The sequence below is a fragment of the Acartia tonsa genome, chromosome 12 (genome assembly GCF_053477335.1).
Source record: "Acartia tonsa isolate MP-2025a chromosome 12, ASM5347733v1, whole genome shotgun sequence".
NCBI classification, from domain to species: domain Eukaryota; kingdom Metazoa; phylum Arthropoda; class Copepoda; order Calanoida; family Acartiidae; genus Acartia; species Acartia tonsa.
In genome coordinates, this window is record NC_137271.1 from 1,246,897 (window position 1) to 1,260,366 (window position 13,470).

Genomic DNA, 13,470 nt, shown 5'->3' on the forward strand with positions numbered 1-13,470 from the left:
TCACGGACGGACGGACAGACGGACATACAAAGTGAATTAAAGAGAACCTTCGCTACTAAAAATAACTTTTGAGTCCGAGTATTCTTTTCATGATTATGTTTTTTTATTATATGAATCATCATTCAATATCTTAAAAAGATTAAACACAACTTCAATTGGACAATGTGTCTGACGTGTATTTTCTCAATACTAGTATAGATTATACCTTACTTTTACATGAATCACAAAAAAATTATATATGCAACTTTCCGTTAACCACCTTCCCTGTCAAAACTGTTGGCATTCAGTTTAAAAAGTTTTGTATGGTAAAAGTCGAAAGATTTAATCGGTAGGTGTGGAAAAAAAAGTATTCGTAAATTGACAAGGGAGGGAGGGGACATTGGGCTGTTCATTTCAAAAAGCTTTAAAATAGTGCTTTCTTATTCGTTGGCTTATCAACTTTGGAGACTTTAATTGAATTTTGATTAGTTGAATGTCCAAACATTTCAAGCACAAATTGTAATTTAAAGAAAGGGTAATTTTGTGTATTATCATCGGGGATGTATATTGTACATCAATTTTATTGAAAGTAGTCAACTACAATCTACTGACTCAGGGATCTAAAGTGATAAGACAATGACCGATAAATTGATGTCCATCCCCAATGATGACACACAAAGGTACCCCTTATATAGCTATAAATTAGTGGTTGAAACGTTTGAACACTCACCTTTATAAACCAACAAATCAAAATTTAGTAAAAGTCCCCAAAGTTGTTAAGCCAACGAATAAGAAAATATTATTGTCTTACTTTGTGGACTAGTGTAATAAACAGCTCATTGTCCCCTCTTTCTCTGCTACTTTTGTTAGAATAACAACGACATATTCTTTTGACTAAATGGATATAGAATTCGATGATATATTTACATGAGGTTACTAATATGGACCTCAATTATTGTTCAGTTAGTTTATGCAGTAGAAGATGAGGGAATGGGATAAAGGGATTAGATCGGGGGATATCGTTATTTTAGCCAGCTGTGAGTATCAATTTATTAGAATACATTAAAATCTGGTGCAATATCCAAGTAATTATGCATATATTTTTTGGGGAATTTATCTATTTCTGCTCCCCTTGTTATATAAACTTACATATTGCCAGGGAGGGGGGGGGGGGGAATTGGATTATAAATTACACTGGTCCTCAATGTTTAATATAACTTTAATTAACTCGTATGTCCAAATCTTTGAGTACTTTTATTGAATTTTGATTGAGTGTGTCTAAACTTTTGAACAAATTTTGATATATAAAGAGGGGAAACGTTATTTATCCTCATTGGGAATGTATGTAAATTAACCATCCATTGTCTTATCCCTTAAGATCCCTGCATATTGCACATTCATACTAAATATACACATCAGGAATCTTACGGAATAAGAATGTCCTTATAATAAAGTAACAGGATGTCAGTTTGTCTGTTTGTCTGTGTCTACCGAAGGATCTCGCTAACCGCTGAACCGATTGGGTTCTTCTTAATAGGGTAGCTTCTCATAGGTCCCGGGAAGTTTTTTTGGGGAGGGATATCCAATTCCATTCCCCCCTCTTCAAGTGAATTACAATAATAATATACTGATACAAATGTATAATAGTGGCAACTTAACATAAACAATTAATATGGTTATAAAACTTTGGGTACCATAAAATATGTCCCCAATGTCCCCTACCTCCCTTCTTGATACAAATGCATGATTGTGGTAAATTAACATAAACAGTTAACATGATTATAAAACTTTGGGTACCATAAACTATGTCCCAATGTCCCCTCCCTTCCTGATACAAATGCATACTTGTGGCAACTTAACATAAACAAAGTAATTGAGTACTTGTTAATACTTTGGAAACTATAAAATATGTCCTCAATGTCCCCTCCCTTCTTGATACAAATGCATATTTGTGGCAACTTAACATAAATAAAGTAATTGATTGCAGCACCTTTTATAAATAAACTTTTAGATACATTGACATATTCGATATATTATTACTTGGATGTTGCAACAGATTTTCATGTACTCTAATAAAGTGATACTCGCAACTGGCTAAAATACTTAATTAGAGAACATGATAATCTGGTGTAAGGTCCAAGTAATAACAAATTCATTGTTTTTATTCTCAAACTTTTTATGTGATTTATTAATGTTCTATACTAGAGGGGGGGGGGGCATTAGGCTCTTTTCATTACACTAGTCCCCAAAGTTTTATAATAACGTTTCTTTTTCGTGGTCATAACAAATTTTTGCACTTTTATTGAATTTTGATTAATTGGTTTATTAAGTTGAGTGTCCAAACGTTTCTTCAACTACTAATTATATTATACAGAAGGGGAAATTTTGTGTATCATTATTGGAGAAGTTTATTCATTTATCGGCCATTGTATTATCCCTTTAAAACTCTAGTAAAATTCCCCTATTTATTTTCTTAATTAATTAGTTTGTTTCATTTCAATCGGAAGATTTTATTTATAATTACATAAATTGTATATAAGCCAAGGATCTAAAGGGATAAGACAATGGCCAATAAAATCATGTACATAATTTACAATGTTACACAATATTACCCCTTGTGTAGATTACAATTAGTGATTAAGATGTTAGGACATTTAACTTAATGAAGATTCAATAAAGTTCCCAAAGTCAACTAATAAGAAAACTTTATTGTTAAACTTTAAGGACTAGTGAATAAAAAGCACAATGTTATTGTTCCCTCCCTCCATGATATAAGCAATAATCACCAATAACCTTAATATTTATATTAGGGGTTAGGTTAGGGGTTAATTTAACCCTTTAGTGACTAAACTAACTTTTATACAAATTATTGACAAGTTTATGTCCATAAGTAGCGCAGAAATAACAACACATTGTATTCAAATTACAGTTTTGAATTGAACTTGTTGAATTATGATATACTAGCGGATGCGCCGCTAACCCATAGTAAACTATTATAAAGGGAGTAAAGAGCCAGAAAAATATAGCCTAAAACCATCCCAAGACTGAAATCTAAAAGTAAAATAGCCAAAAACCATCCTGTAACTTAAGTGAATCTTCCCTAAAAAAGATAAATCAGTTTAGTAGTTTTTGAAATCTTAAGTTGCAGACAAAAAAAACCTTGCTACTGTATATAATAGGATATAAACCAGCTTCTGTGCCCTTAGGATCTAGGGACACTTTAAAAAATAGAGTAGCTTCGCTTTTAATACAAAGAAAAAAAACATTCTTATTTTCCAAATTATTTAAATCATATTGAGTTTCGTTTTTAGAGGGTTAACCTTTACAGTCTTTAGTAATAAATAAAAACCTTTCGATACGATAGTAACTTTCTATCTGTTACATAAAGCACCTGTATATAAAACACATTAAAAATATTTTTTTTTATTTATAATATTTAGATATGGAGTAAAGTTTATGAAAGGATGAAACTATAATTTCAAGGTAATTGTTATTATATATTTTTAGTAGCAACTCTATAATTCACAATTAATAGTCTGTCTGTCAGTACTGATGTAATTAATTTTCTTGGCTGCTTTTAAAGTCAAATAGCTAAAATTTTCAGTAAAGATTACTACGATATATGCGCAATTAATGTATACATTGTTTTGTCTGTAAGTGTACAATACTTTTAAGTTTTCATAATTTTCTTTCTTTTTGTTATGACAACTGAATATCTGCCTTGCAACTTACTTTGTCCGTTTTTCCATTTCATGGCTTTTTTGTACATTGCTATATGTATATGTCATCCTTGTTTTATTTTTCATGCTTTATAAGAATATTTTTATTTGTAGTAAAAAGGTTTTTAAATACCCAGCAATTTCGCGGTTTTTTTCTGAAACAACCTTTATCTATAAATAATAAGTAACAGGGTGTTTATGTGTCTATTTGTAACTAACACTTAAGATAAAATAATAAAACCAGTTTTGTTTGCCCTGAGGGTCCGAAGGCACGAGCTATAAAATTGTCTTTTCTCGATTCTATACATGATTTTTCAGTATGGACGAGAAACGGTTCTTATCCTGTGGATATTAATCGGTTACGAAGCCATACTAGAAAATTCTTTATTTTGAAATTTAAAATTTGTTGATATATTTTAGAATGCATGTATTACTTGAATGCTGAAAAGAAATCGGTTTCACTATGCTCAGAATATTTCTACCACTTGCAAGGTATAATATTTAGAATTACAGGCCAAAGATCTAAAGGGATAAGACATTGGCCGATAAATTGATGTAAATACCAAAAGGTGATACGGAAAATCATTCCTTCTCTCGATTCAATTAGTGGTTGAAACGTTTGGACACTCAACTAAATGAACCAACCAATCATAATTCAAAAGTCCCCAAGGTTGTTTAGCCTACGAATAAGAAAACATTATGGTACAACTTTGGGGACTAGTGTAAGTCATTACAGCCACTCAGAAGACCAAGTGGTACCCAAAGTGAAAGGAACAAGTACTGCTTCTAAAAGTTTTACCAACATTTGGTGTATAGAATCTTTAAACATTTTATATCCATGGAAAGCTGTTTATAATATTATGCGAGAAATAACTATTATATTTTAGTTTGCTCCAGCTAGGGAACCTTGAGGGACTCCTTGAAAAGCATGAGATATCTGAATCTACATACAGAAAAATACTTAGAGAACAAACTTCACGACAAATTCACAGAAGACAGTATTATTCCAGGTTAGTTGTATTGGTACTTTCACTTCTACTTAAAGAGATAAGACAATGGCCAGTAATGATGATACACAAATTGACACTTCTGTAGATTATAATTAGTGGTTGAATTTTTGAAACAATCAACTTAATTAACAAACCAATCTAAATACAATAGAAGTGTCTAAAGTTGTGAAGCCAACAATTAAGAAATAGTTAATATAGAACTTAGGGAGTGGTGTATTATAATATCTCCTGCCTCTATGAAAAATGTGGATATTCTATATTATAATAAAAATCTTGAAGGGTGAGAAGACAATTGGGAGGAGGACCATTCTATGAGTACAACAGTGATGAAATAGAATCTGGACCATGGGAGGAATGGGGACAGCCCAGTGTTTGTTCCAGGACATGTGGTGGGGGAGTTCAGACAGGTAGTTAGATAAACAGAGAGATAGATAAATAGATAGATAGATACATATATACAGTTTGATATATAAGTGGATTTGATTTGAGGTAGTAGAATCAATAGACAAAGTGTTTGTTTCATGACCTATGGTTGAAGAGTTCAAACATTTAAATAGATAGATAGATAAATTTGACTGGGGACAGCCCAGTGTTTGCTCGAGGACCTGTGGTGGGGGTGTTCAGACAGGTAAATAGATAGATATATAAATAGATAGGAATGATGACAAGTCAGTGTTTGCTCCTGGACCTGTGGTGGGAGAGATCAAACATGTAAATAGATATACTGGACTGTGGTTAACCTAGTAGAGTAAAAACAGGTAGAAAGCTAAATAGATAGATAGATATATAATTTTAATGGACTGGGGACAACCTAGAGTTTGCTCTAGAACTTGTGTTTATTACAGTACTTGGTGGTTGGAGTTGTGATTGCAGGGTCATTGTTATTAAATAACACGTAGATTCATGCATGATTTCATATGATCATCCATCTATGGAATAATTTGTAGATTGATAAATGTATCTTTTAATTTCTTTTGTATTTATCTTTTAATTAACATAAAAAGACCTTGTTTCTCTTTGAAAAAAAACATTTTTATTAGGAAGGAATTATTTTGTTATCCATCCGCCTATAAAAAACAATCATTGATCTATTATAATACAATCCATCTTTTGATGATGCATCAATTTTCTGAATTGTTTAACAATTAACCCATTAATAAAATGAAACTATCATTACATCCAGAAATTCACCCTTCTATTAATTCTATCAAATACTCAATCAACTGATGTTTATCCATCTATCACTATTCACATACTTATTAGAGGAACGTCTGTGTGGAGGTACCCGGCCAGACCAATGTGTTGGACCTAGCAGAAGATATTCCAGCTGTAACCTCCAGGAGTGTCCAAGGTAAAATTAGTGGTTGAAACGTTTGAACACTCAAGTTAATGGAACAACCAATGTGTTGGACCCAGCAGAAGATATTCAAGTTGTAACCTCCAGGAGTGTCCAAGGTAAAATTAGTGGTTGAAACGTTTGAACACTCAAGTTAATGGAACAACCAATGTGTTGGACCCAGCAGAAGATATTCCAGTTGTAACCTCCAGGAGTGTCCAAGGTAACAGGGAATTTAAAGAGATAAGACAATGACTGATAAATTGATGTACATCCCCAATGATGAAACACAAAATTACCAATGTTTTGGACCCAGCAGAAGATATTCCAGTTGTAACCTCCAGGAGTGTCCAAGGTAGCAGGGATCTAAAGGGATCAGACAATGGCCGATAAATTGATGTACATCACCATTGATGATTAACAAAATTACCCATTGTGTGGATTAAACTTAGTGGTTGAAACGTTTGAACAGTCAACTTGATATAGCAACCAATCAAAATTCACTAAAGTCCCAAAAGTTGAAATAAGAAAAGTTTTAGAATAAGAAAACGTAATTAAAAAACTTTGGGGACTAGTGTAATAAACAGCCCATTGTCCCCTCTCTCTATGCCATAGTAGTCAAATTTAACAATTGATATTTTTTTTTAAATTTTTGCCCCCAGCCAAAATATGATTGATTTATGCAAAAAAATGACCAATGCAAAATATTATTTCTGTAATGCAAAAATTGCAACGGTACAAGCACATTGAATTTTTGAGGTCCCCTTTATGGAGGTCAAAAATTGCATTACAGAAAAAATATTTTGCATTGGTCATTGTTTTTGCATAAATCAACCATATTTTAGTTGGGGACCAAAATATTAACAAAATGCTTGTACCGTCGAAATTTTCGCATTACATATTTGGCATAGTTCATTTTTTTGCATAAATCAACCATATTTTTGCTGGGGGCAAAAATGTTAACAAAATTTTTCAAATCCGGGACAGGCTAATATACATTGATATATTTACTGGGAAAAATTTATAGTCATTTTAGTTTGTTAATAAGGAACTCATTTTTTGGTTAGTTTGTTCAACATTTAGGAAAGGAGAAGAGGGGATTAAGTAATGGGGGTATCGTTATTTTAGCCATCTAGAAGTTAAACTTTATTAAAGTACATGAAAATCTGGTGCAACATCCAAGTAATATATATTGGTTAAAGTTATATGATTTTAAACATAACTTTAGTGGCGAGGTTTTATTATCTAATTTTAAACCTATCATACAATTCTATGGAAACCTATCATACATTTCTATGGGAAATTTTTGTCTGGTTCAAAACATTGTGATCTAAAAGGTTTCGTGATTTTTAATACTAAATTATATTCAACTTACATTTTTTAAAGCGTTTTTTTTTTTTTTGGGGGGGGGGGTCGGACCCTCCCCCAAAATAGAAATAAAGGAGTACCAAATAGGTTATGTACAAACAGACAGACAGGCACACAGACAGACACAGTTCCTGTAACTTTTATATCAGAATATTTTTTTAAGTTTCGTGATTTTTTACTAATAAGAAAGTATTTTCCAGTATGGCTTAGAAACCGATTCATATCCGCTGTATCAGAACTGGTTCTATGCCATACTGAGAAATCATGTATCGTATCGTATTATTACCAGGTTATTTAAAAATATTTAAATTAAAGCAATCATAATTTTTTTCTAGTTCTATTAGCCCTGGCTTTAAGCCCCGTTGGGTTACCAAAAATTTTAATTCTATGATTTTCTATTTTATATCTGTGGAAAGCTGTCTACAATAAGATACGATAAAGACCTATTATAATGTTTTAATTATTTTTTAGAGATTCCAAAGATTTTCGGGCAGAGCAATGTGCAGAACATAACAACAAATTGTATGAAAGAAAATATTATGATTGGATCCCTTATCTAAAGGTAATGTATGGGCAGGTTTTATGCTATTCTAATATATTTCCAATGTGTAGAACACAATAATAAATTATATGAAAGGAAATATTATGATTGGATCCCATATCTAAAGGTAATGTATGGGCAAGTTTCATGCTATTTTAATATATTTCCAATGTGTAGAACACAATAATAAATTATATGAAAGGAAATATTATGATTGGATCCTATATCTAAAGGTAATGTATGGGCAGGTTTAATGCTATTTCAATATATTTCCAATGTGCTGAACATAATAATAATTTATATGAAAGAAAATATTATGATTGGATCCCTTATCTAAAGGTAATGTATGGGCAAGTTTCATGCTATTTTAATATATTTCCAATGTGAAGAACACAAAATAAATTATATGAAAGAAAATATTATGATTGGATTCCTTATCTAGAGGTATATATGCAGGTTTTATGCTATTTTAATATATTTCCAATGTGTAGAACACAATAATAAAATACATGAAAGAAAATATTATGATTGGATCCCTTATCTAAAGGTAATGTATAGGCAGGATTTATGCTATCTTAATTGTTTTCAATGTGCTAAACATAATAACAAATTATATGAAAGAAAATATTATGATTGGATCCCTTATCTAAAGGTAATGTATGGGCAGGTTTTATGCTATTTTAATATATTTCCAATGTGCAGAACACAATAATAAATTATATGAAAGGAAATATTATGATTGGATCCCTTATCTAAAGGTAATGTATGGGCAGGTTTTATGCTATTTTGATATATATCCGATCAAAACAATGTGCTGAATAGAATAACAAATTTTTAGCTGTCTGTATTACCCTAGCAAAATGGGGATAGATGTCACTGCTTTCGGTCTACCTAATCTAGTAACGTCAGGAAATAACCCCATATCTTTTCTAGAGGTGTTCTTTCCCACTTCCCTTTCTCTTTCCCTCTACTTTGACGTCAATAGAATAGGTAAGCTTAAAGCAGTGAAATCTATCTTCTTTTTCCTAGGGCACTAAACACAGCTACAAAAAAGTGTATTAATTTATCCTTTGATTTAAGCAGGACAACTATTTTAAATCATTATGAGGGGTATTAATGTTTATTAAGTTCGGTTTGCACATTCATTTATTGTCCATTGTCTTATCCCTTGAGATTTCTGCATGCGTACCTTCTTACCCACTTTATATTTTTATTATGTAGGTTTCAAATATCTAACAAAAATTTCTCAATTTTTTTATATGAATAGGTTCCGTGATTTTTAAAATACAATTTATTAAAACTTCGCCTCTATGGTTTTGTCCTAAGTAATGTTGCGAGCATTATCCAACCAACATAATTAACGTTGTTTGAATTAGACTTAAAGCAGAATATAAACCTAATAGTGGTTAGACAAATCTTAAGATACATCTGGACAGACAGGCATAAATATACTATGCATTGTTTGTATTTATTTTATGATGGTTCTATTATTAAATGAAAAGAATGAAGGGAGGAGGGGTTTGATAACTGCCCCCCCCCCCCTCCCCAACAATATCAGCCAAGAACGCCATAATATTCATACAGCTAAGTTGCTATAAAAGAGAAGAAAGCAATTTTTTAGCACACGATAAAGGTTCCCACCACTGGATATAGGTTTTTCTCTGTATTATACATCTATATTTATACATTAATTATTCTATTTAGGCTCCAAGAAAATGTGAACTGAACTGTATGCCCAAAGGAGAAAGATTTTACTTGATGCTCAACAAAAAGGTAAGTTTTATTTTCTATTTGTGTATCAGTGGTCAATAGAAAACAAACACATACAAGATTGAATTTAAAAGAAAAAATACTAATGATAGTTGCATACTAAAAGGAAAATGAACAATCAATGAATGTGGAATATACGTGGACATTACATAGAATAAGTATTCTTTGGAATATTATGACAGGAAAAATTTGTCGTCAATTTATCTTGCTGTTATGGACTCCATTTATTGGTCAATTCATCTATCCAGTAGGAGGGGAGGGGATGAGTAAAGGTGGCTTATTTTGCTAGCTGTTACCAGATACATGAAAATCTGGTGCAACATTCTAGTAATTATAAATCAAATAGTAGGCCTGATATCTATGTGCAAATAATCACATACCGCAAAAATGAGCAACTACTTGTTTATTACATACCAAAATACATTCAGATACTTAAATTATTGTTTAGGTGGTTGATGGTACATCTTGCGATGAAGAGGGAGGACGTGTTTGTGTTGATGGTAACTTTTTTTTATAATTTGATGGGGCGAGGTGGTTAACCCTATAATGGAACCCTAGGAATGTAAAAGGCAGGATCTGTGTGACAGAAAGTAAGGGTTCGCCTTCATCTCCCCAACTCTCTCCATCTTAGAGGCCCCTAGAGTTCTCAAATGGCGTAGCCGCTAGTCTATTAATAAAGAAACAGGAAAAAGTTCTAACCTGGGTTATAGAAATAATCTAATATTGCAAATTATGGCAATCAACTTTGATCACAAATTAATGTCTGGAAATATATATTCACTAGCGGCTTCGCCCCTAGCCTCTAGGGGCTTCGCCCTATATAGTTTTGGGAAGTCAACCCTCCTTAATAGAAATATTCAAAAAAATTATTCTTTGTTTAATTACTCTGTGGTAAAATTAAACCCAGGTTGTGCGCTTTAAGCACAAAAATTTTAATTTGTACAAATTAAACCCAGGTTGTTTGCCGTATACAAAAAAAATTCAACTCGTAAAAATTAGACCTAGGTTGTTCGCATACACAAAAATTAAAATTAAAAAAAAATATTTTGATTTTTTTTTGGGGGGGGGGATTCATGGGGGCTTCGCCCCATGTTGCAGTGGGGTTCCCCCACCCCAATTACTGGTTTTTGTTTAAAAAGAATTAAAAAAATAAAATTTTGGAAGTGGGGATTTTTTATTTTTGGGGGGGTTGGGGTGTCCCATCCCCCAAGAAAATAGCTTAAAACCACCAGAGGACCAGTAGGTATATTCCCAGAAGGGTAGAGCCCAATTTGATCAGCAGTTACTGAGATTGTAAAAAAAATGTAAAAAAAAAATTTTGGGGGTTGGATTTTTTTTATTTTTGGGGGGATTGGGGGTGTCCCACCCCCCAAGAAAATAGCCTAAAACCACCACAGGACCAGTAGGTATATTCCCTGAAGAGTAGAATCCGATCGGTTCTGTGGTTACCGAGATCTTAAGGGACAGACAGACAGACGGACAGACAGACGGACAGACAGACGGACAGACGGACAGACGGTCAGACGGACAGACGGACAGACATCAAGCTACTTTGTATTATAGATAAATATATTAGTTGATAATGAAAGAAATCTGAGATTAGGGAGGGAGGGGACATTATACTGTGAATGACACTTGTACCCAAATCTTATTTGTTTTTTTTGGTTGGCTTTTATTTAATTTTGATTGGTTTGTTTCAAACTGACAGCGTTGAAATTTAAGGAGAATTAAGGGGAATTCGACCCCTTACAAAACATTTCAATTTTAAAAAGAAAAAAGGTAAATTTTTGAGGGGATTCATTTTTTTGTGATATCCTTTGGTACACATAGAAAGACGGACAGAAAGAAAAAAACCCTGTTACTTTTTGAATACCATTCTTAGGTGAATGTAAGCCCATAGGATGGGATGGTATGCTGGGAAGTACAATCAAGAAAGATAATTGTAGAATATTTACTCCAGCTAGGGAACCTTGAGGAACTCCTTGAAAATAATTAATTTGTAGGTGAATGTAAGCCCATAGGATGTGATGGTATGCTGGGAAGTACAATCAAGGAGGATAATTGTAGAATTTGTGGTGGAGATGGTTCCAATTGTGATACTGTAAGTATAATTTTACAATGGATATATTGTTACTTGGATGTTACTCCAGATTTTCATGTTCTTTAATAATTGAATAGCCAAATCCCCTATGACCCCATCCACTTCCATCCTAAGGATGACAACATTCATAGGAGCAAAGCTCAACAAAGAAAAAGGATAGGCAAACGAATATTATCAAATATAAAGTAAGAATGCATTTATTATTAGACATTATATGAAATTTGGAAACAAAATCTGAGTTTTATATCCTAAATAACATAAAAAACAGATTCTATGGAATTTCAAAAAAGTAAGAATATCATTATTGTTACAGGAATCATCTTTCAAGGCCTTTAGGACGTTTTTAACATACTTAAATTAACTATCAGATAACTTTTGTGCTTTAATTATTTATTATTTTAGATTACTGATACCATAGACAGACAAGACCTACAGATGGGCTATAATGATCTGTTTGTTATCCCCGCTGGTGCTACTAATATTAGAATTGCTGAGGTAAACATTAATTACAATTTAGAATTCAATTTTGATTAGGTTTATGTTAATACATAATCTTTAATTTTAGTATCAAAACTACTCTATAGTTTACATTGTCATACCTTCAATAATAAAGTATAGCCTATTCTGTTTTTGTGCTTCAATTTTTTTCTATATCCAAATTACAACTACAGCGGACATGGGGATCTAGTTGCCACACAATTTATAATATATATTGGAATTTATTTAGTACAAAAATGATTGTAATAATTAATCTTATAATTGTAGCTTCAATATTCTTTGTCTATTTTTATTTCTATCTGGCTGAAGCTTAAGAGTTTAATAACAACTAACCCTAATAAATTTCTCCTTTATAGGAAAGCTTTCCATGGTTTTGGCTATTCTTTAGCCATCATATTGCCTCTTAAACTACAGAGTCCCTAGATATAGTACCAAAAAATCAATAGTTAACAAGTTTTTTATCTTTAAATGTAAATTTTGTACCTAGGTAAAAGCCAGTAACAATTACCTGGCCCTGCGCAGTAAATCTGGAGAATATTATCTCAATGGAAACTGGAGGATTGATTATCCTCAAAAGTTGGATTGTGCAGGTATCAACATTAATTTTCAAAATATAGAAAAACTAAGTTTGCTGGATGTGTAAATAACAGTCCCCCCTTAAAAACTGATAAGTATCCAGTGGATTAAAATCAGTTATCAGCCATGCTGAAAAATCATGCATAGCATCAAAATGACAATTTTCCACGAATATTGTATTAAAAATCATAAAATTAATAAAGATGTCTATAATACAATGTAATAGATAACTATAATTGTAATCTTAATGGAAGCTACTCTTCAGATATTATTCATCAAAATTGATTTTTGATACCCTATTTATCCTAGGAACATGAGAAAGTTTTGAATACATCTTTACAATTTAAAATTTTGTATTTAAACAAATAACATAATATATATCTTTTATACAAAAAAATCCTTCATTTATTTTTCATAATTTCTATATTGAAACACTAAAGGCTACGCCCCTAGAGGCCTCTGGTAACAGCTAAAATGTTTTCTCTTCAATCTATGTTAAGATCAGCTGTTAACCAAAAAATATCGACGAGGCGGATCTAGTTTATGTTTTAAATTATTTGGCCATTTATTAT

At 32.0% G+C, this 13,470-nt stretch overlaps 1 protein-coding gene across 2 annotated transcripts in view; it reads left to right on the top strand.

Annotated features, from left to right (window-relative positions):
* Positions 1–4,107: 4,107 nt before the first annotated feature.
* Ppn (proteoglycan-like sulfated glycoprotein papilin) overlaps positions 4,108–13,470 on the top strand; it is a 30,545-nt gene continuing 21,182 nt past the window's right edge. For both annotated transcript variants that reach the window (XM_080180168.1, XM_080180169.1), the window contains exons 1-10: positions 4,108–4,190; positions 4,586–4,708; positions 4,988–5,115; positions 5,972–6,059; positions 7,884–7,974; positions 9,658–9,726; positions 10,172–10,223; positions 11,727–11,824; positions 12,227–12,319; positions 12,810–12,912. In XM_080180168.1, the coding sequence (XP_080036294.1) occupies positions 4,162–4,190; positions 4,586–4,708; positions 4,988–5,115; positions 5,972–6,059; positions 7,884–7,974; positions 9,658–9,726; positions 10,172–10,223; positions 11,727–11,824; positions 12,227–12,319; positions 12,810–12,912 (874 nt within the window). In that variant the 5' untranslated portion in view covers positions 4,108–4,161. The remainder of the gene's footprint in view (positions 4,191–4,585; positions 4,709–4,987; positions 5,116–5,971; positions 6,060–7,883; positions 7,975–9,657; positions 9,727–10,171; positions 10,224–11,726; positions 11,825–12,226; positions 12,320–12,809; positions 12,913–13,470) is intronic.